Raw genomic sequence first — 24267 nt, forward strand, 5'->3', positions numbered from 1 at the left:
TTACAACAATAAACCATGATTACAATGACAATCGTATAAAAAAACATGTAAGCGTTTTACAACTATAAGAGGCCGCAGGAATTGTTACATGTTAATCAAAGCAGCGATCGTTTCCCGTTATCAAGTGAAATTATGCTTTCTGGGTTGTCATCAGGTGGGTTAACTTGGTTAAACCTGCCGTATTGCCTTTTGCTTCGGAGACGATACCAAAGGTGAAAAACTTCAAAACACTTCCACTACCTTAAACTCACCACGTTCAGTAAGTTGGGCGTTTCTGAACGAGCCAAGGGCGTGCTCGTACTGTGCGAGTGTGTTCGATTTATAAAGCACAGGAAACGTACGAGCGGGGTTAATGTTTTAACTCGACCGATTTTCAACGAAATGTGACTATATAACAAATGGCATACACTAAAAAACTTTTTTAGCTTCTTTCGTGAGCAAAACGAGTTTTACTAACCAAACAGAAGTCCACACAATAGTGTAAACTCCGGTATTCCGGGGCACAGATTATTTTTACTTCGATTAGAGAACTCCGTGAACTGGCAAGCTTCGTAGCCAATAAAACCTCGAAGCCTGGTTTGAGCGATGGGATTCCAACCAATAGTTTTGCTGTGACCGTATGAGTGACATACGCTGTAGCTGTAGTGGGGGAAGGGGTCGCTGAAGTTGACGGAACCGCCATCTTGAAAAGTGCCCTCCGATGATCTACCTTTTCGCGCCTGTCAGGACCAGTTTTAAACGCTTTATTTTCCTTAGCGGAATTTCGTGTAATCTCCGTGTTCCTTTTATTAAGGCCTGGGACTAATGGCAAGATAAACTACATGCTGGAGACTCGCTGTTTACCGTTGTCTATCGGTAGGTACACTTGCCAGCCCATGCACTAGGTTGCTGCTGAAGAGACGATTAGCCAGCAGTCTTCAGATAGCCGGCTAACGTTAGCTGGCTAGCAAGAAGCATACTTGGCCATCTTAACACTGTGCTGTCAGACACTCTTGGTGTACCTCTAGCTAGGACAGGGGTAACGTTAACATTGCAGAGCAGTGTTATAAGGGACCGTGAAGCCATAGCGATATGTAGTTGGCCAACTTGTTAGCTAATTAAGGTTAGTCTCACAACTCACTTATAAGGGCTAACTTGACGTAACGTTAGTCACCAACGCAAAGTTAGTTTGATCCTGATTTTAGGTGGCCAGGTTAGCTAACAATAGCTAACGATAGCTAGTGACGGTAGCCAGTTTGCCTGAGCCGGTGTCTGTCTGTTGCGTTAGCAGTCTGTTTTGGGCCCTGGTATGTAAATCGTCTGACGTTACTGCAAACGTAGGATTTCCACAGCAAATAACGGTAGTCACCGTTACCTTACATAAGACAAATAATAGCTTGAATTATCTGATACTGTTTGTCTGTTGTTTTAACCCATGTTTCACTGAAACTAGCACTAAAGATATTTCTGACGTTGTTCGGTTTAACCAGTTGTACATTGCAAGGCCATCATGTCTTTTTCAGGAACGTTGACTTTGCGTGCGATCGGTGGATAGCTGGAAGCGAACGTCAGTATAACAAAGTTAATGGTCGAAATATGCTGTTACTTCTGCAATCTGGGACAAAACTGCGTCTTCAGCAGGCTCAGTCTGTCGGCTCGGAATCAGCAAGTGAAACGAATCGTATAATTCTCTGTGTAACGTTGTAGGTTGTAGCACCTCTGTTGATTTAAGCAAGTAAAACGCTGTTGTCTTTTTACTTGGACATGCGCAAACTACTTGGGTTGGGATCTTAGCAAGCAATCAGATTCATTTTAACTGTCAGTAGCTCGTTAGTGTCTAATTTAGATCGATTTTGTTTGGGTCTCGTGACAGTGGCTGGTGAGCTAGGGCATTCAGTCAGTCACTGTGAAGCTATTAAAGCTGTAAAAGTTTGTTTTCCTCAGGTTCGGCTTGTTTGCCCTGAGCATTTTATGGCTTTTGACCTTTGGTATATGTTCCACAGGTATATTGTTGTATTCGTGGGCTAATTAAGGTTTCACCCTGAGAGAGATAAATTCTGTTCCTTGATTTGAAGTCTCAAGACTTTGTACAATTATGAATGTAATTTATAGTTGTAGTACTTTGGGCAGTGGTGGACAGCTGTTACTGAGTCAATACAAATAACAAGAAGAACACATCCTAAAGCAGAAGCAGGACAAATGTACTGGACTTGATGTGATCATCACAACTAGCCACATTGTTCTATTTGAAGAAGGTTTGAGCATACAGTGACTAGAATTTGTTGTGTTTATTGAACATATTTGCTGCAGTCTCTTGGTATCATCTCATTCTTATTCAAAATATGTAGGATTGTAGTTAATACACCAGTGCACACTTTCCTTCCTTATGTACAGATGCTGTCCACAGCAAATCATAGAAATCTGTTTCAGGCTGAAAATCTGAGAATTGGTTTACACACATTGTAACAACCTGGTTGGTATAAAATCTGCATTTAGCTGGTCATGGTAAGTAATCAGATTTTTCCTCTGCTCTATCACTGCCTAATTTAAAAATTAAAATATTTGTTATCTGAGGCTGCAGACTGAAGAGATTTTTTTAATGTTGGTGCATTTGCACTGTCACTTATTATATTGCATTACCTTCTCTATGCTCACCCTTTTACTTGCACACTAGTAAAAGTGCCCACTAGAAACCTCATTAAGCATGTACATGGCCAAGAAACCAGGTGTTTCCAGTAGAAACATATCCCTTACTCTAATTCCTTACCGTGAAGAATCCATGCTTAGTGTGTTAGATGAAGGTATTGTCCAGCAAAGCTTAGCTGCTTTGACTTGTATTGCTGCTTACAGCTGGAAAATATTGCCATAATCTAAGCACTATTTTTGACAGCAAGGTCCCTCTCCCTCCTGCTTACCCAGGGCATTATCAAGTTCTTATGATTGCTATAACCAGTAGTGTCTGATTAGATTTTCCCCCTGCATAATACAGCTGCAGAGCACACACCTGCACATTGTATACAGTACATACAGTGGGTAATAAATTCAGATTTTCCACTCCTTCACACCTTCACCTTCAGCCCAATATATTGGCACAGGTGTGATGAGCATAATTGCCGTGTTAACTCGTTGTAAAGCACTCTAAACCTTGACAGAAACAACATAAAAGCCAACAAAACTATCTTGGTTAATGTTTCCACTGCCCCATCGCCAACGCTGGTTTGGTTGACTTAAACCCTTAGTTCACAGTGTTAGATGTGAAAATATTCTGGTTCTGCATGTTGTTTTCCCTGTTACTCCACACGCAGTTGCTGGCCTCTTTGGACTGTTGGGTTAGTTTGCTGAATACAAGTGTGTTACTGAGCAGCAGCTCTCTGGAGGTGACCATTAAAGTAGCAAAATAAAATGGCAGAAATTGGCCCAAAAAAATCAACCTCAGCCAGTCACCAATAGCATATTTATTTGTCCAATTGCCCAGTCTTAGTATACATGAAAGAAATAGTAAAGCAATTCAAATGTCTTTGAATATTATTTAATACCATCTCTAACTCAGGTAGAGGGGCTGCTCTATAGACTGAATAGTTTCATCAAGGTTGTTTTGGTGTACTGATCACCTGTAGAGGTTGAGCATCTTTGAGACGATCCTTAAAACAGCACTCTAATTTTTTAAAACCTTATCACCATATCCTTAAATTACCTGTAATTTCAGATCTACATGGTTTGGTCTTGTCACTGAATGTATTTCAAATATTTCAAAAGATGCTTAAAGCTGCTTCGCTTTCCTCATACATCCCTGTATCATGGTGAGAAACATGAGCAGTGCTGCAGTCAGTAACAGTTTTTTTTTTTAATAAAATAATTAAAAGAGCCATTCCATGAGGTGACTACATCCATGATCAGTTTATGTACTTGCAGGTTTAACAGTCTGGCGGTCAGCTCAGCTGTGGTAGTTGAACTGCGGGGAAAAAAAACACTGCTACACCCCTCACTTGATTAAGCAGACAACTGGCACGGCCTACGTTCAAACCCACTTGTGAAGCAAGGTTTAAAGTGTGTCTTCTATGTCCATATTTCATGCATTGTCTGTTAGGACAGCAACACTGTGATGATTGTTATTCTTCATGTCAAGCTCCCACTCCAAAACAGAAGATTTCAAAACCTCAGCTGTGTTGAGTCCTGTGTGTGATTTGTAAAGAGGCTGCATCTGTAGGACAAAGCACAATTTCCCATTTGCTGGCCATAACATGAGCTGTGACTGTAATCTATCTCTTAGTAGCTCGTCACGTCCACCCAAGTAGTTGGTGAGATGCACTCTGCTTCTTTGAGGCTCTGTGTCACTTTAGGCTTTGCCTCTTGGTACAAAGCTCGTATCACTGTGACTTAAGTGTGGCTTTAATGGAATTTTATACTTTGGGTCCAGCGTGTTTACTAACCTCTGAAATCTATCCCTGTCAACCACAGAAAACAGCCATAAGTCTTTGGCTATATATTCACCGATGCATCTTGTTTATTCAGTGCTGGGACTGTTATGCAGAAGCGGGTCTCGAAATGCTTCTTTCAGTCTCCTTTGGCCTGGCCGAAGCTTGACTCTTGTTGTGATTTGAACTTTTCTGGTTGGCGATGTGCCAAATGGTTTCTCATGGATGATGTGTTTCTTGTGGTGTAGTTAACAGTCGTCCCGCAGTATTTGCATTTGCAAATTGTTTGATATGATACTCACATGAAAAGCAGTGGAACATTCCTTTTAAATGACATGTCTCCATCCATTTCTATGTCCACCTTACAGGTGTGTGCTGTTGAACTGCTGTATGTGTGCTGTTTGTCAGTCTGTCCATCACCGCTGTAGCCTGGAATGGGCCACAACTCCCAAAGACTAGAACACACCTCTTTATAACCTGAGCTCCGTCGTCTGGACTCCAACACACTCACAGGTAGGAAGAGGAAAGATCTGTTAAATGATCCCCCAGTTAACCATAAGCATCTATTATATTCTAATAACCTCTGATTGAAGATGTGATATTGTATTGATTTTAATGACACATGTTGGTGATGTTTGCACAAAATTTTTTAGAGCCAACATGTTTTGGAAATTTGACCTCCACACCACATCCCACATTGATACGCTGTTAGAGAAGGAGGATGTGACGCTGATGGAGGTGATGGATGAGGATGATGTCCTGCAGGAGTGCAAGGCCCAGAACCACAAACTGGTTGACTTCCTGCTGAGACCACAGTGCATGGAGGACCTGGTCACCTTCATCACACAGGAACCCAATATTGATGTTGAAGAGAAGGTTAAATACAAGTAAGAGAACAATGTGCAAATGATGAGAGGGATCAAAATGAAGGACCTGACCTGTTTCCTTTAAAGAAAGTTTTGCTATTGGGTAAACATACGTAGACAGTAGGGGTGTGCCACATCATATTTTTCACGATAGTCATATAATTTTTGATATGGTAAAGAAAAGGTCATTGTGATCATGGCAATATTCTGACTTGCTAACATGATGACGTCAATACTGTTACGCAGAGCAGCAACAAATATGACTGAAAGTGAAAATAATACTGCTACTTGCTCAATGGTCTCTTTGCTGTATTGCAACTCTTAATTTAGCCATTATGGGTACATGTGCAGTTAAGGGTTATACAAGCTCACAGAAAATGGAGTAAAACTGAGGGCATTTCCCTGGAGGGTGGCATATCTTGCAGTTAAATCACATAGTATAAAACTTTTCATTTATACGCTCATGGATCACTGCAGTGCGCAGTAAAAGCTTTTTGACAATCACAGAATGCGTGAAAGTGTTAGCTGGGAAATGATAGCCATTTTTGCCTGTGCTACAAAGCCTCTGTTGTCTTTTGCTGTTTTTAACTAAATAGTTCCAGGAACACAGTAGCCACTAAATAAGGAACTAAAAGCCCCTTTTGCACATTCCTGTTTGCTTTTCCACCACTTCTGAAGACCACACAGCATTTTATATAATTCCTAGGTTTTTTTTTTTTTTTTTTATGGCACAAAAACAAAACTGGCTCTGATGTCGAATTTGACCAAACATGACTTCTGATTGTTCCTTCTAAAAAAAAACTCCACATAGGTTCTAAACATTCAAAAAACTGTTTTTGCGCCTTATGTCCATAAGAGGGGAAAACCAATATGAGAGACATACTACTCGTAATTTATTTCAACATAAACACGAAAAAGGACCTACGGACCTACACAGTAAAAAATAAACAAATAAAATAATGTCCTATGCTAGTTTGTTGAGTTATTTGCTCGTTTTCCAAAAGTGACGTGTGCAGAGTTTCAAATTAGTGCCAGTCGACACGGCCTGGAAGACTACAGTGTCACGGACAAACAAATTTTGGCAACGGGCAGCAAGGCAATCCCTCCAGACCTTTGAGCACCATGAATGTACGTCCACTTAAAGTGCTTGTTTTTGCCACTGACAGGCTCAGGTAGTTATTCTGGAAAGGATCCCTACAGAGATAGACCTTTCTGTTAAAGAGTCAGATCTGTTTTGATTAACCAGAAACAACTGTTATATCACTCTTGCCAAGCCACCAGATTCTATTCATAGAAACAGTAATTTTATCATCGTGAAATACACTTCATTCAAACATGATGGAAACAAAACCTCCACCAAAATCATCTTCTTTCACTGTTTAACCAATCGCTACCAACTTCGAAATCAACTCTTAATTCACCAAATGGGGAGAGAAGCGAGAGAGAGGGTGGACATCAGATGAGCAGCGATAACAGCGCGTAGAGACAGAATATTTTCACATCTAGCTTGGGAATCATTTTCACTGGGCATTATGATCAGAGAGACTTAAACATTTTGGTCTTCAGCAGATTTTCATGGGGAAAAAATGTTAATTACTGGACAACAGAATCTCTGGTTTTGTGACTATGGAACTATGAAAATTGCAAAGTGCACTAATTACAGATGAAAAGACACTGCAATTTTAACACACGAGGAAATGACATGCATCATGTTGTCCTCTGCATTTACTGTAATGTGACTGGATGTCATGAATGGATGCAAAAGAGACATGCAGAGGTGGAAATTTAGACTGAAATTTCGAAAACAACTGTCTTCAAAATAGACGTCGTGGTGTGAGAGTGTTATGGTATTCAGCATAACCACGATGGAACAAATAGCAAATTAAGTTTTATCTTTTGTTCACTTCCTTTGTTGTCTTTAATTGCTACCTCCTTTCTCATCTTTGCTTCTCTCTCTGCTTCACACATACTCTCTCTTGCCAGGAAGCCAAACCATGTATGACTTTGTTTTTAACTTCAAATAATGTCCACTCCTAGCTTAATATTGACACCAGTGCCACTGAGTGTTGTGTGAGTGACATTCAGCTCTGCAAATTCTGCCTCGACAGTTCCTGTGCCTGGAAAGTTTAAATGTGTCAAATTGATTTATACCCTGATACCTCTGGTGGAAATTCAGGTTCCTTCCTGGTTCCTGCAATGGTTCCATGGCCCTTGGAAAAGTTCCTTACACCAATTGAACACAGCATCCAGCTGTCCTCTGTTCTGGCTGCTCTCTGAATGATTTATTTGTAGCTTAAGAGTTAGATAATAACAGCTGATCAACTTAAAGAGGGCACAGAATGACAACATTTCCCTCCCTCCAGCACTTCTCTCTCACACACGCTAACACTCACTCGCTATCTACAAACACTGTGTGAAGACAAAGTCAGACATGAAGGAAAAGCATCAGTCAAACTAGAATTTAAGTAACGTATCAGTGAAGATATTTACATCCATTCACAAATCAATTTCACCCTTAGGAGACATGAACCTGGCATGTAAAGTTAGCAGAGTGGGGAAAAGAGCAGCATTTGAGAGATGATGGACCTGGAGCTGGGGGACAGACGCACCGGCTAAACGGAGCTGCAATGTGACGCAGCAGGAAGCTGTTTAGATTAGCAATTAAGTGAAACAGGAATGATGTTCTGATAGAGTAATTTTTATAATGCACTGCAGTGACAAATGAGAAATTCATGGTCCTCTTGGTATGTGTAACTTTATATTTGACACTTTATGGGTTTTTTCTCTTTTTCCGTTTTAATTAAACTGTGAAAGCATCCTGCCAAGCTTTTCTGTCCGCAGTTCTTTTACCCACTCTCACATAAATCAATTGTAAACTCTTTCAAGCCTTTTTGGAGCTGTCTTTTATTTCACAAGTATATTTAAAGAACAAGGCAGTTTACAACATCTTATTGAGCGTCCAAAGCTGATCAGATCCATCAAAGTCTCATAACATGAAATGTAACTTTAAAGGTCTGTGCCAATTCTCACTTTCCTCTTGGCATCTCCCAGCAGTTTATCACTGTAGTTAGACTGTTTGATATCTCTTGTTCCATCATGAGGAATCTATGTAGTGGCTGCTCGTCCTGTGTAAAGTGTAAACATTGCGTCACAGTATTGTAACTGATGCGTTGGAAAAATCTAAGGATCAGCTTTTGTTCTGTTCCAGGTATCCCAACATATCATGTGAGCTGCTTACGTCAGATGTGAGCCAGATCAATGACAGACTTGGAGAAGATGAAAAACTGCTGATGAAACTATATGGCTTCCTCCAGAATGAGCCTCCTCTCAACCCGCTTCTGGCCAGCTTCTTCTCCAAGGTCCTGTCCATTCTTATAGGACGCAAGCCTGAACAGGTAAGTGGGCAAGAAGAGCGTGTTGTATCTGAGAACAGGATAGTCATTTGTCATCTGATGTGATTTTTCCAGAAACAGAATCAGGATTAGAATCAGAATCAGGTTTATTTCCAGGTAGGTTTACACATACGCAAAATTTGCCGAGTGATATTGTTGCATAACGATAAACATATAAATAAAATCGAGAGAAAGCACTGAAATCAAGAAGCATCAATAGAAAATTGACCATAACATGAAAAATAAGTACAATATATACATTTTAAATGAAAGAGCTGTGCAATTTTATACAGGAATGTGCAAGACATCAAATAACACAATATAATGTAATGTGGGGGGAACCCTACTGACATCACTGCTAGTGGAGTTCCTGGGCTTTATTGCAGAAACTGTTTTAATAGTGTGAGGTTTTGTCCCTGGTGGACCGCAGCCTCCTGCCGGAGGGCAGTCTCTCAGACTGTGTCTGGGGTGGGAGGGATTGGCCACAGTCTTTCCTGGATGCCTCAGGGTCTTGGAGGAGTACAGGTCTTGGAGGGATGGTAGATTGCAACCGATTACCTTCTCAGTGGAGCAAATGATGTGCTGCAGTCTGCCTCCTGCAGTCCTGTCCTTGGCAGTGGTTGCAGCGTAGCAGGTGTTGATGGAGGAAGCGAGGATGGACTCTGATAGCGGTGTAAAAGTGCACTGTCACAGTCTTTGGCAGGTTGAACTTCTTCAGCTTTTACAGGAAGTAGCTTAATGACTTGGTAACTTGGACAAAAACCCATGGAAATTCACAAAATTTTTCCCCTGACAAAAGGAAAAAAAACCCTGTACAAACAGTGGGGCGGTGGCCAGTAAATGTGCAGCCTGGTGATCATCTCCTCGGGCCGCTGCAGCCTCGTCCCCTTCCTCTGCCACGTCCTCGTCCTCTGCATCGTCCAGCCACTGCTTCCCTCTTCTTGGACTTGATCTTTGGCTCAACGTCAACCAACAAGGTGTCCAATGGTAGACTGTCGGGCAGGATAAAGTAGCGAATATTGTTGCCTCGGATACTGAGAGATTCCAGCTGAGTTGGCTTCCTGTTTTTCAGGGTCATTTTCACCTTAAAGCGTTGTGGAAAATGTGTTTGTTTGTGGTCCCATTCCCGCAGCAGGCTGCCATACTGGCTGCTTCAGCAGACTTCTCAGTCTTTACACATGGCTGCAGTCCACCTGTAGAGCTCACTGTGGGTTTTATTGACAGCTTAGGTACTCGGATGTTGACTGCTAACACGCAGCATACGATGCCATCTCATCCACGTGATTGAATTTTGATATCTCACACATGGCCATCAGAAACTTCTTCTTTTGCTTCTGCTTCTGCTTCTTCTGCTTCTTCTTCCGGTGCTGCTGTTGCTGCTGCTTCTTCTTTGTCTGTGGTTTCACCTCAGTCTGCTGGCCTGGGTATTAGCACCTCCTTTTGTCCTTCCCTGTCCAACACCTTCACCAGTTCATCTCCCCATTAAGACTGTTTTAACAAATTTAACAACTTACTCATCCACTTTGCACACAATCATCAGTACATAGCTTGTACCGAGCCTGTTCATAACCAGTACCAACAACATCTTCACTTCACCTGGCTTGTGTGTTCTTGACTCCCTGTGTATGTGGAGGGTTAATTCTGCTCTCAGTGAAACATGAGAATGGCCATTTCGTGTTTTTGGCATCATAAATTTTTTTGGCCTGGTGGGGACCCCCGTTGGCCTGGCAGCTCGCCAGGCCTGTACAATAATAGGGGAAACCGTGCCTCCCTTGAAGTTTTTCAGAGCATAGTCCTTTAGCTCCTCTCTCTACCTTGCTAAACCTGCACTTTGACTCTGTAAACCTGTCTCTGTTCCCACTGAAATGAGTCCAAATCAACTTTTGTTTTGTCATAAAGTTCTGTGTCACAGTCCGCTCAGAGAGCTTGGAAGCCTTCCAGCTGGAGCGCAGGGTCTGCTATCGATCCACACGGCCATGTCTCTGTGAAGCACAAAATTTAAGAAGAAGAAAAAAAAGCCTCTGTTTTTCCCCATCAGCAGAAGTTCATCCAGGTTGTTACACAGTGAACACACGTTGGAAAGAAATATTCCTACTAATGGTGTACAATGTCCGTGTTGGTGGAGATTCCATGTCCTTCTCTGGTGAAAGAGCTTCAGGTATCTCAGCAGAAAACTTAATTTACAAACCAAAGAAAGCAATGCGCACCAACACACTGAGGCAGCCATCTGCGGCACCATCCTTAGGGGTCAGTGCCCCAAACATATTAATCACTAGTAATCAGTTGACACGGTCTGAATGGTTTCTATGTCCTCTAACACACTACCAGTGTCTAACAGAATATTTTACTTTGTCCTCTTTCCTGATTGTGTGTTGTTTGTTTGTCTGTGTTTACAGATAGTGGATTTTCTGCGGAAGCGGGAAGACTTTGTAGACTTGATGATTAAACACATCGGGACATCTGCAATCATGGACCTGCTGCTCAGAATGCTCACCTGCATCGAACCACAACAGCTACGACAGGACGTTCTCAACGTGGGTAGTGGGGACAACACTTTCACTTGATGAAACACTTTCAAGCAATTTAGATTAGACCATCGCAACCCACAAGAATGAGCCAGCAGTTCCAATGTTGCTCACTATAGTTAAGTTACACAGTAAATATTTGTTGAGGACAATTGACATTGAGAGTATGCTGTACGAAAGATAATTTCATGCTGCTTATTCTTCACTGACATGTCATCATGTAGCCTTTCTACTTGGACAAGCCAAACAGGTGGTTAGCTGTCATTGGCCTTTGCCTCTAATTTTCAGACTGGAAAAACAATACCTGGTATTCTTAAAGCAACTAGAATCTCAAATTTGTGGATTTGTTACAGGCTAATTGCTTCTTATTTGGGGCATGCACACATAAGCCAGAAAACAAGTCAGAATAAACTTTTTGAAAATTTTGTAGTCTTTATTTAATACGCAGAATCTTCTCACCTGCAGCATTAATTGAAAGTCTCGTTCTCTTGGTTTTCCTCCTGATGTTTTGTGCTGTCTGGACCATCTCTGTTCTCTGTCCCCCTAAAGTGGCTGAATGAGGAGAAGGTGATTCAGAGACTGGTGGACATGGTGCAACCTTCTCAAGATGAGGATGTGAGTTTCCCACACACACACACACACACACACACACACACTTCACCAGTGTTTCCCGCAGAATATGTGTGTGTCTGTCTGTCACAAACTGCTACTGCTCACCTTGTTTTTCCCTTCAGTCCCTTTCAGTTCATGGTTAATTGTCTTATTTTCCCCTTTTCTCTACCTTTGTTTACACAGAGACACTCCAATGCCTCCCAGTCACTGTGTGAGATCATCAGACTGAGCAGAGACCAAATGTTCCAGGTCCAGGGCTGCTCAGAGCCCGACCCACTTTTGGCCACGCTTGAAAAGTATGCACATGTTTATGTACAAGAAGTCTTACAGTTTGTACTGCGCAGGACAGACCTGGTCAAGTGCCATGCTGTTTTGACTCTCCTAACTCCCAAGCTATTGAAGCTGATTATATATTTCTGAGATTGTAATTAGTCTACCTGTGATCAGTCATTTAGCTTTTATTTGCTCACCATTTTTGCTTTTGTTTATATTATTTTCCACAGTGTAATAATACATTTGTCTAACTATGGCTATTGTCATATTTGCCTGTTTAAAGCAAACATTGCCCGGCAGATCTGGCAAATGACTTTGAAGCTTGCTTTGCCCTCACCTTTATGTCTGTTCTCCTCAGGCAGGAGACGGTGGAACAGCTGCTGTCTAATATATTCGACAAGGAGAAGAATGAATCTGCAATTGTCAGTGTTATCCAGATCCTCCTCACATTGTTTGAGACAAGGAGACCAGCGTATGTCCTCTTGATATTTTAAGTTGATATTGGATATACAGTAGAAGAAGATGAGCATGGTGCTGTTCATATCATAACCAAAGACAGCTGTTATAAATTATTAAACACTTCAATACATCCTGAATTCACCAAACACCTCATGTTTTGAATCAGATCTGTAGTTTAATGTCTGCCCACCCCCATTATTACTGTTAATGCTCCGCTACTTTGGTAGAGGTTTAGGGAAAACACTGTTTATATATGATTCAATTTGAGATTCCTAACCCATGATTATTTTGCCAGTCTGTGATGGTAGGCACAGTTCAAAAATACTTGGCACTGTTACATTGTGTTTGGTAAGCCAGTTCATGAGGTTATGCCTTCCCATGTTGTAGGTTTGAGGGACATATGGAGTGCCCCCCTGGGATGTCACACCCTTCATTCTCAGTCAACCACAGCATCCTGGAGGCTGTGAGACCCCGACTCAAAGACTTTCACCAGCTGCTACTGGAACCCCCAAAGGTAAAAAACACAGGCGGCTGTAAGCTGTTTTCCAGTAACAAAATGTATGGTAGATTGACTTGGTAGGTTGCAGTCTGCATGGAACTCTTTCATTTAATAATTGAATCCTTTTAGGCAACCCATTATCGTTTTTTTTAAGTTGAGTTTGAATTAGAGGGTTTTATTTTATTCTCTTATTTTTATTTTATTTTATACACTTTTAACTATTTCTTTTCTCTGTTTCTTTATATATACTTATTTCTGTCCCTGTGCTGCTGTAACACCTAAATCTCCCCTCTAGGGGGTCAGTCAGTGATGGTCTTATCTTATGTTTTTGAAGATGTTAGAGAATTTCTAGTAGTGGTATCTTTTTTTTTTTTTTTTTAGAAAGCAGCTGAAGATGAGATACAGTCCAGTTACGGAATCAGTGTGTGATACAGTCTTCTACCACATACTAAAAGTATTAGGTTATGTGTATGTGGTTGCGTGTATATGTGTTTCTAATAATAAATTTCTCGTCCATTCTTTCATTCTCCACCAACAGAGGAATATGATGAAGACAACGTGGGGGGTGCTGGACCCTCCTGTGGGCAACACCAGGCTCAATGTTGTCAGACTGGTGGCCAGCTTGTTGCAGAGCAACACACACAGCATCAACACAGAACTTATTAACCTCAACACACTGGGAGTCATACTAGTGAGTACTTTCTGTCTTTTTGATATTTGTTTTTAGCCATTTAAACAGATTTTTTTTTACCTTTTCTCTGCCCCATACCAAGCTAACCACAGTGTGTGTGAATGTATGTATATGTATATCTGTGTGTCACCGCAGGTATAGATAGCTGAATAGAATGTTAATTTATTTTATGGTAAGAACATACGGAAACTACAAAAAATAAGAATAATATCTTCTTTTTTTAGTGTCCTATCAAAGCAACACTCAGTATTGAACTATTCAAACAGTTTACTAATGTTTCTTTATTTTTTTGTTTTGCTCCACAGGATATGTATTTCAAATACATCTGGAACAACTTCCTCCACATTCAGGTGGAGATCTGCACAGCCATGATTCTGGCTATGCCCCCCGCCCCCACTGACACCCAGCCAGACACAGAGCAAGAACATGCAAGGGAGAGCATCCTCATCAAACATGTAAGATTAGAATACTAGAGAAAAAGAGATGCTAACATCCGTTAGCTGCATTTTAGCAAACCAAAGCTGTCTTTACACAGATAAAAAGAAATTGTTGACCATAAAAGTTACTGCAGATGAGTTGTATTTCTTCTGAAGTTGGTCAAATATAGTGGAAATGACAGTAGCCCTTATGTGACGGTAAAGACTGTGTCACATTTCCACAGGTAACCTGGTAAATCTCTGGCGTAATGTGTTTCCATGGCTGTGACTGTATATTGTACTGTACATATTCCAGACTGGCAGGTCGTGAAGGCTTATCAATGATGCAGTGAAGGAGTTTGTGTGTGTTTCATCGCAGGCACAGCAGCAGTATGCAGACATCACAGGCACCCTGAATTAGTTGTATTTAATTTGTTTGTATTTTTCTCCACCAGCTGTTTCAAAAGTGCCAGTTTATACAGAGAATTGTAGACGCCTGGAGCTCCAATGAGAAAGAACAGTGAGTATTCTGCTCTGCAGCACGTGAGACCATAGGTAACTTTGTCAGGGTGTAATAATGTTTTATTGTGTTGCTATTTTCAGTAGTAGAAGTGAAAAGAATATAACAAAAACAGAAGTGCTTTACTGCTCTGCTCTGATCACTTCTGGTCATGGTTCAGATTAGATCAGAGAGCGATACTTGTCTTTTGTGGTCAAAGTGATGACTCAAAAAGTAACGTCCTCATAATGGTATTGATGTGTTTGTGTGTTTTAGGGCAGAAGGTGGTCGGCGACGAGGCTATATGGGTCACCTCACCAGAATAGCCAACTCTATAGTTCATAACTGTGACAAAGGCCCTAATGGACCACAGATACAACAGCTCATCTCTGGTGAGGACTCACCCCGGTCTGAGGACCTCATCATCTGTAGATTACCTTTATGCGTTCCTCTCAGTAGACTATTGACTGTATTGTGTTAAGTGTGAAGTTGTCATGGTAGTGCTGGTTACTGGGTGGGAATCTTCCTGTGCCATCACTTAGCTCTGGGCTCACCTTGTTTTTGTGTCTCAAAACAACTAGTGGCATTCAACATGGACTGTGTTTGTGCGTCTGTGTCTGTGAATGTGTACGTGTGACACAGAGCTCCCGGCAGAGGACAGAGAGAAATGGGAAGCTTTTCTTTCTGGGCAGCTGGCTGACACAAACAAGAGAAACACTGTCGACCTGGTGAGTAACCACATGAACATAGCACTTTATTATGTATTTCACTGTACATGTTGGGTTACATTCAGTTGTACAGGCAGTGAGACACCAGCACATTGGATTTGAGATTAAACAGTGCCTCCTTTCTTCCCAGATCCAGTGTACAGAGTACAGATCCAACTCAACATGTGTGTCTGAGCTTAATTACTCATGGACTGCACCGTACATTTTCATAGAGCTTTAGATTAGGATGCACTACAATACAGAACAAGCTAATATCATGAACAGTTAATTATACCATGTTGGCACTGTCATGCCTGTTCAGTAGTGTGATGTGAAATGCATTTTGTCCTCAAAGGCCAACCTTTTTTGTTGACATTGTTTTTTCCTCCAGGTGAATACACACCACATCCATTCTTCCAGTGATGATGAGGTGGACTTTAAAGACAGCGGCTTTCACCAGGACTCCTCTCTACAACAAGTAAGAGTTAAACAAACACACAAGCACACATGCACACACACACAAATGTGTTACATGCACACAAAGCAGGCCCATAGCCACACAGACCTAGCTAATGTACAAATGTCCGTAAGTCACTCAGGAGCTCTGTTGCTTTGCCATGTGAACCTTTCTTTGGGTATACATGGATATCTATTGGAGGCAAAAATAAGAATCTGTCCTTGGACACAATCAGTGAAACTTGTTTCAACTCATTGAGATCAAATCTACTTGTCTCTGTCATCAGGCCTTTAATCCAAAAACATTCTGTGACTATGGGTCATGCACAGTAACAGTCTATAGCAACATCTCTACCATGTTTTTATTGATTTACTGAACTACTAATGTCACTTAGGAACCTTTACAGTCACTTTAAATAGAAATGAACTGACAGATTTATTTTAACTACTGTTAAAGCATTTTGGCATCTGACTGTAAAATGCATGTTTTTGCTGTTTTAGCTATTAACCTGTCTAGCCTACATGTTTACACAGTCTTTGTTTTTACAACTCAGTATATGCATTTGCTATTTCCTGTACTGCAAGTAATGACCAGCTTTGTGTAGAGCCAAGACTATATCATTATCGTTGGTCCTGGGTTTTGCCAGGCCTTTTCTGATTATCAGATGCAACAAATGACGTCCAATTTTATTGAGCAGTTCGGCTTCAATGACGAAGAGTTTGCTGATCAGGACGATGTTGTGGAGTGAGTACTCATCCTGCATGATTGGACTTGCTGTCTAAATATTACTGTGTAACACGCAAAGGGATAGGGCACTGAGGACATTACAAAGCTGGTGGGGGGTTTTCCATTTGTTCAGTCACTAATGGCATGTTTATTTACATATCACTTCAAAAAGAAAAAGCTTTTTTAAGCACTTTATTCTCTGCCCCATTACCATGGCATGTCAAAATACAATTGGTGAAAATCTGAATGCCACTAAATGACATGCAGCTTCATTTTGATGAATCTGAAGTTCTTGCGATTGGATCAGAAACCTTCTGTCTCTAGTTTGTTACAGAAAAAGATCAATTGAAGTAATTATAACCATCTTGCTCAGGCATTAAAACTAATGCCATTACTTCCCAGATATATCTTATATCATTTTTGATGTGGCTGCCATAATGTATACAAAATGTGGCTTCAAAAGAGGAAACCATATCCAGCTTTGTGTTGTTGTTGTGGTGTGCTGTCCCTTTTGTACGGTCCTTAGGGCGAGCTGGTTTTGGGGGTGTGATCTTCTGCAAAGGTTGTGGGCTGTGGGAGATAGCTGGTAGTTGATCAGTGATTTAAAATGTCTTCCTCACTTTAAGCAGTTTGTGGGGTGAAGATGCCTTTTTGCACAAGCTTTTTTCATTCAACCTAGATTTTGGGCCTTGCATTATCAGACTATGCAAAATGAGAAATGGGCTGAGGGAAATGAGCAATACACCAATACGAACAGTTCTACATGATGCTATTTAATGCCAGTGTTGAGAAAAGAAACTGTAAGGATGACAAATTCAGTAACAAAATTTGACCGAACTTCTTTGACAAAGATGCAACTGTGTGTGAGGTTGAACTAAGTAATTTACAGAACTGTTGTATTGGTGGACCTGATTATGCTTCCATTCTAGTTAATACTAAGGTCTGGCTGGTGGTCTTCCCATCTGTGCAGTCACGATTCATGGAATGTATCTGACATACACTTTAGGGTCAAGAAGGAAGGACTTAACTTTCCCAAAACCTAACCAAAAATGCAACATACATTGTCTGCACTGCTACAGTGCTTTTCAAAAATGCATCCTATACAGGTCAGATACTTACCAGTTATCATGAATGCACAATTTGGAAGGAACAGTGATTTGGGATTCCCTTACTGTAGTCAATATGTGCCCTGTTAGTTGTTCAATTCCCAAACTTTGAGTAGGGAATAGTAATAGAGTGATGAGATGGAGAAATTGCAGATTTGGGGTTTGTAGGCTGGTGTGAGCTGTTCTGAATGGGGATTGTTGGCTCGTGTGTGGACTGGAGTTGAACTTTATTGTGTTTTTGTCTTGATCATGTATTGCAACCTTTTCACTTCTTTCCTCCTGGAAAGATTGAGGCTGTTTTAGCTGTCTATAATGACCTGATTTTTTTGATAGTGCTTATTAAAAGCTACAATCTGACCATTTGGATTTAAAGGAAAACAAGATATTTTTTTTTCAGTCAGACAAGAAGAACAAAAACTGGAAGCAGGGAGAAACTGCAAGTGCAGTTCAGTCAAATGATAAAAAGATGAGGTTTTACATGCAAGACACATACTTGATTTGAAAACGGCACATTTCCAAACAGCCGAAAAAAAAAAAAAAAGTGTGTCTCATACATGGCTGCCAAGAGCTCTGTCAACCAAGCAGTCAGTCACACTGGACGACAGTGGAAGAGGTTGCACCAGTGTCTGGTGAAATGATTCGACTGATGAAATGAGGCCCAACTCAGGCTTTGTTACACATAACACAAGTATTTCTCTCAACTTAAGGCAGAGAGTATTGAAGAATATGCAATAGCAACTGTTTGATTATTAAGTAACTGTAGAAGTTAGTTTTCAATATTTCATAGTCCTAGGTTCTCAAAAGGGAGATTTTGCTGATTTTCTTTGTCTTACTGTATGATAGACTGAACATTTTTGGGTGTTGTTTCTGGAAAATTGTGGCAAGTATTTTCACTATTGTCTTATCTTTTGTAGATCAAATGAGTAATCGAGAAATCATCTGCAGATGAATAATTAAAGTAATCATCATTTCTGCTACTGTGAATAGCTAAGCAAGTCAAAGGAGATTTCCAGATGGCATAAAGTTAAAGATGACACATTTCTTTAATATTTTCAGCAAGATTACCTTTTTAAATTTTCATCTTTCACTGTTTCTAAATAACAAAAAAAGGAAAAGGAGGTAGTCCATTATGGATTTTGAGGTGTGTTTACAATCATTATCCTGTAGTAGAAGTCATATTCAAAGTCATTTTCATCTTCTCCTCACTTAGCTATTCACAGTAACATAGATGGTGACTAGGAGTGCCCAAACTTTTCATGTAACTGTATGTCAGGAGTTGCTAGAAGGTGTTTTTTTTTCCCCTCACCCTTGACAGAGCTAGGCTAGCAGTTTCCCCTGTGCTTCCAGTCTTTGTTCTAAGCTAGGCCAAGTCTTAAGCTGATATTAATGTTACCAGACTTTTGGTAAGATGACAAACAGTTCCCCTAAATGTTGGCTTTTCCTCAAATTATTGATACTGTTTTAAGTGTTGGGTACATGAGAATATTTTGAGAAAATTTGCCATCCTCTGTGCAACATTGAATGTGGCTATTCTGGTTTTCTTGTAAAAATGCTGTTACTTCCACCGGGGCCTGCGTATGATTCTCTGCTTTTCTTTGATAAATTTACATCAGAAAACATGCAAGTTAGAACAAAAGTGTCAAAGACCATGTTTCTTCAGCACTATCTTTATGTTACCGTAGAGCTGGCATGGGGTGAGAAGAAGTTTTAGTTTTCCCTGCAGTGTTGAACATGAAGTGTTCCAGCTGTGTGCTCGAGCTGTCTGCCTGTGTGTTGCAATATATGTGGATGCCTAACGACCCTAACTGAACTAAACTCTGTTCTCTTTAACATTGCAGTATTCCCTTTGATAGAATATCAGACATCAATTTTTCACTGAATACAAATGAAAGTGTAAGTACTTCGATTATTGATCAATCTTTAATTCATAAGTAGAAAGTGAATGAGACAAGAAAGATCAGTTGTCATGAGACAAATGTGTTAATTTATTAATATGGCATGTGTTATATTTCCTGATATCACTGTTAACATTCATTTAGAAGCAGATGCCACAATACTTCCTAGACTGCAAATGTAAGGCAGATGCATAGAATTATTTATTTAATCTTTATTTATTCAGACAGTCTTATAGAGACTAAGATATTTTTTCCAAGAAAAATGGAACGATTACACAAATAAACAAGGAATTAATAATAACACTAGAAAATGATTCATGTAGATAAAAACTACAAGCTTGGAGCAAAGCACAAAGGTCAACCCTCCAAAAGTGATTTTATATATCTATGCCCATATCTGTATCTACTAATAAAGATATTTAGATACAGATTTACACACACACACACACACACACACACATATATATATTTATATGTACAGTAACAGCTGAGGATACTGGAGTTATACATGTTAGTGTCTGCTTCACGGCTGAGTGGCTTTTGTTCTGCAGGATCCAACTCTAGTTTGTATGTGTATGTACTGTCAGTATAAACAGTGTTTTTGTAAGTATGTGGCCCGTGTGTGTGTGTGTGTGTGTTTTCCCCAGGCAAATATAGCTTTGTTTGAGGCACGCTGTAAGGAGAAAATCCAGCAGTTTGAAGATGCTGGTTCAGATGAGGAGGATATCTGGGATGAAAAAGATGTCACCTTTGCACCAGAGGCACAGAGACGCCCCAGGTCAGCTAAACACGTATACACACACACACACACACACACACACACACACACACACACACACACACACACACACACAGATGTTTCTCAGTGTCATGGCATACTTATTTGAAGTAATTGTCCTTCAACTTAACAAAGTACATAGGAATTGCCTGTGCAACTAAAAACACATTTCATTGCAAAATGTATGCATCTGCAAGGTTATTTTGGTATAAAGCCAAATGTCAAGTTAGTAAACATGACAACAGTATGTGTAGATCTTTAGTTCTTTAGTCCGCTGAAGAGTCAAAAAGTCTGTAATTCATAGTTCATCTGTGCTACTGATACTCACAGAGACTCACTGAGCTTGTCTGTTTGATGCACAAGGCGTAACTTGGGTTTATTTTTGTTGGTCAACTGTTTTATGTGGAAATAACTCCTAATTAACTCTTAATCTGTGTGTGTTGGTGGCAGGAGCTCAGGCAGCACAGACAGTGAGGAGAGCACAGACTCGGAGGAGGAGGATGTGAAGAGGGATCCATTTGAAGCTCCCAACCCCAGCACCGATGACAGAATGGAAGTCGACACAGGTTGGTGTGCCTCGGAGTACATCCCATCAACCCAAGGGTACAACAATGACAGACATACCCAAGGAACATTTTTGCTGGTGTGAAGTTTTGTCTGAACTTGTTTCAGGATTTGAATTAGAGTAAGATTTAGCCCAGCAGTCGAACTACATAACTACGAGGCAGCGCTGTGCTAAATTTCAGTACCTTACTTTTCCTGACTATTTTCATTATTTTTTAGGGCCAGTCTGGACAGCCAACTTTGATGACATCCCCATGGACACAGGTACCTCGACTGCTCCAGCCTCAAGCCCCACCAACCCTGCTGCCCCCTGTCCTTTGTCCTCTTCCCCCGCTTCCACAGAAGTCCTCCCTGAGGCAGGATGGAGCACCTCTCCTGCCACCTCCTCCAACTCTGAAACAGGCTGGGCTGATTTCTCAAATTTCACCCCTGTCAGGTAGGACGTCGTGTCAAACTGTGATTCAGTTTCTCTGCCTGCAGCGCTGCAGTTACAGGAGAGCATTGCTTGCGTTTGGCTTTTGTCACTGTCTTTGAATCTGAAAGAGGACTTCATCAAACAAATTGCTCTCTTTCAGCCCCAAAGACCCTCTGAGGTGCAACTCTCCAGTTGCTATGGAAACCAGCATAGAGACAATGGACCCTCTGGGGGTCAATGCACCCATGCAGCCTGAAGGTGAGATGTGTGCTCAGGAGACACACGCAGACGCGCACACACACACACACACACACACACACACACACACACACACACTCAAAATGTATATATCTGTGGCCCTAACTCTGCCTTGTGTTCCCAGTGTGATGAGCTAAACCATGGCACACCTTTGATATGAAAGTTAACACTTGCTAATGTGTATGATTTCACTTTCTTTCGGTAGCACAAAATCTTAACAACCCCAAATTACCTTGGAGGGGGGGGGGGGATATATACCTCCTGTCATGGTAGCTGTGAGCTGTTAAGTGGTGTAGCAGCTTGAATGATCTTGACTTTGGTCAGAACTGATACTATTGTCGCCTTTCTTAACACCCCCTAGACTGTGATGGCTGGTTGGGCACCAGTGTGGCCTCTCCCTCCTCCACCTCACCTAAGGATTGTGGGAGATCTAAAGCGGAGGAGGAAACAGCCTGTTGTGAACAGCGCAGCATTACAGAGACAGTCATCAATGGCTCCATGAAAGAAACGGTCAGCCTCACTGTTGACGCCAAGACCGAGACTGCCGTCTTCAAGAGGTTCGCCAAACACACCCACACACAGAAAACACTACGCAGCTCTCTATGCTGAATGACTGAATGTCATTAGTAGCAGTTACATTGCTAAAGTTGTGGTCTCGGCATTCAAAAAACCCAAGATGGGAGCACTGGAACGCTCTCTTACATCATGACCTCGCCAGAGTGGCATCTTGTTAGGAGGTGTTTCATTGGTGTTGTCACATCTGTTTTGTTTTGAATGCCCTCATCATTGTTCCTGTAGAGGCAGGGTTAAATTAGTCACCCAGGTCTGTGATTAAGCCTTACGCATACCACACACACAGTCAAAACTAGTTTCCAGGTCAGGATAATAACTTGGGATGTGCGCCACTTGCCAACTATTTAATTAAACATTGCTACCCTTGCTAGTTCACACCAGAAATACTAGTTTGTTAAACGTATTATTACTTTGGAAACCACTTAAAGTGATCAGTTACAGCGATCAGAATCATTCCTATACTAACGCTGTTAAAATAATTTGCTCATAGTAATCAATTAGTTTACTGATAGTGTTCATTTATGGTCTTTTCATACATGACAAGATATGTGGAAAAAAAAATTAAACAATAGTCATTCTATTTTAATTTATTTATTTTTACTTTACTCGCATGACATTGTACTTTGCCTTGCAGCCATGCTGGAGGGTTAATTTCACTTTTTAGATATTGGAGTAGCAACAACCATCAGCTTTATCGTAGCTGTCTTCAGAGTGCACAAAGGAGCATTTTGTTTAATGTCCTTGCACAATGGCTCAGTTTGGTGGTTCCTGGCAACTGTGAGGAAAAGGGCCTCCATCGTTCAGGGAGCATTTCATATTGAGTCCAGCCAAATTGTTTTGTGGCTTTTATACACACTATTTTTTTGGACAGTGTTTAACTTCACTGGTAAAATTGCATTCAATTTTGGTGGTTACATCCATGTCTAAACCTCTGTGGTGTCACAAAAGTAGTAGGGCCCTTAGACTCGTGCTGTTGTCTTACACTTTGTGCTCATTCTTTCACTGTCGAAATTTGTGGTGCTTATAGCTCAAGTAACAGAGGAGCAAATGGAAATTCCCGATCCAAGGCGATGTGGAGAGAAACTGCTGTACACCAATTGTGTATTTAGACTTAAAAATGATATTCCACCATAGTATGAGTGCTGAATTGAAAAAGCTAAATGTATGTGTATGGCCAAATACACTTCTTCTGTTTCAATTTGCACACACTTGAACGCGATGAGATGGAAAGTAAAAGGGTCATTTTTGAGTGTTATGAAATGTTTCTCTGAACATCTCAACGCCTTTTCCACCATGACAATCTTTCATCATTGGAATCCATCGTAGACGACATTAATCCAAGCTGACGATAGCCCCCATTCTGCACAAATTACTGATCTACAAACCTTTTACAGCCTCCTTTCAGTCCCACAGGGAGTGATTGTTTCATACTTGTCTATCCTAAATCCACAGGTTTTTAAAGTTGGTTGTCCTCTGTCCTTTGTCCCCTTGTTGATGCTGCATTATATTGTCTGTCTGAGTAAATAACAACTGTCTGATGAACTGAGCGACACTTACAACCTGAGCTTCCCCTCCTCTCTCTCTTGCTGTGCGTTGTGGGTGTGGTCTTCTTCAGAGTGTTGAAATCTTATCGGTATGTACAGCCAATCAGAGATCAGCCTGCAGCCGTGATGTAGTCTTGTTGTCACGTCAACCACCAACTTTTCTTTCCCAATTTTGATCTTCTTCTTTGGTTTCAGCTCCTTGTTTGTTTATTTCATTACCTCCATTCTGCATGTGTTTCTACCAAAGGTGTTGTCCAAGTGCCGTTCTGTAGTTAATTCAGTTTTCAGATGGCCTTAATCTGAATCGGCCAAACTCATTCAAGACCAAATTATTACTTGAAATGACACATGTGAAATTGTTGGCCAGTTTTCAGATTTGGCCTAGACCTCTCCACCTCAATTGGATTTTTATTGGTCACAAACGGCTTTATAATATTTTTATTCATGTTTATTTCATTTTTATGGTCTGACTTCTATTGGCTGTGACCCTCAGCCACAGTCTCCATCTTAAGATTGTGAGTCATGAAGATGAAAATGCACAATGAAAGATGTAACTGCTTAATGAACTCTAAAATGCAAGCAGTCACAATACTGGACATGTGATGGTGCCTGTAGTGC

At 40.9% G+C, this 24267-nt stretch overlaps 1 protein-coding gene across 6 annotated transcripts in view; it reads left to right on the plus strand.

Annotated features, from left to right (window-relative positions):
* The first annotated feature begins 650 nt into the window (after positions 1-650).
* Positions 651-24267, plus strand: part of ppp6r3 (protein phosphatase 6, regulatory subunit 3) — a 28848-nt gene continuing 5231 nt past the window's right edge. For 2 of the 6 annotated variants that reach the window (XM_076732329.1, XM_076732330.1), the window contains exons 1-23: positions 651-855; positions 4763-4907; positions 5048-5281; positions 8469-8655; positions 11049-11186; positions 11727-11792; positions 11973-12085; positions 12421-12534; positions 12909-13035; positions 13559-13711; positions 14017-14166; positions 14583-14647; positions 14903-15018; positions 15269-15354; positions 15725-15811; positions 16437-16534; positions 19461-19515; positions 20165-20295; positions 20746-20861; positions 21079-21295; positions 21435-21532; positions 21894-22089; positions 23721-23738. In XM_076732329.1, the coding sequence (XP_076588444.1) occupies positions 5055-5281; positions 8469-8655; positions 11049-11186; positions 11727-11792; positions 11973-12085; positions 12421-12534; positions 12909-13035; positions 13559-13711; positions 14017-14166; positions 14583-14647; positions 14903-15018; positions 15269-15354; positions 15725-15811; positions 16437-16534; positions 19461-19515; positions 20165-20295; positions 20746-20861; positions 21079-21295; positions 21435-21532; positions 21894-22089; positions 23721-23738 (2558 nt within the window). In that variant the 5' untranslated portion in view covers positions 651-855; positions 4763-4907; positions 5048-5054. The remainder of the gene's footprint in view (positions 856-4762; positions 4908-5047; positions 5282-8468; positions 8656-11048; positions 11187-11726; positions 11793-11972; positions 12086-12420; positions 12535-12908; positions 13036-13558; positions 13712-14016; positions 14167-14582; positions 14648-14902; positions 15019-15268; positions 15355-15724; positions 15812-16436; positions 16535-19460; positions 19516-20164; positions 20296-20745; positions 20862-21078; positions 21296-21434; positions 21533-21893; positions 22090-23720; positions 23739-24267) is intronic. The other 4 variants (XM_076732331.1, XM_076732332.1, XM_076732333.1 and 1 more) reach the window with 3 other exon arrangements.

This window comes from Chaetodon auriga, chromosome 6, assembly GCF_051107435.1.
Source record: "Chaetodon auriga isolate fChaAug3 chromosome 6, fChaAug3.hap1, whole genome shotgun sequence".
Lineage (NCBI taxonomy): Eukaryota > Metazoa > Chordata > Actinopteri > Chaetodontiformes > Chaetodontidae > Chaetodon > Chaetodon auriga.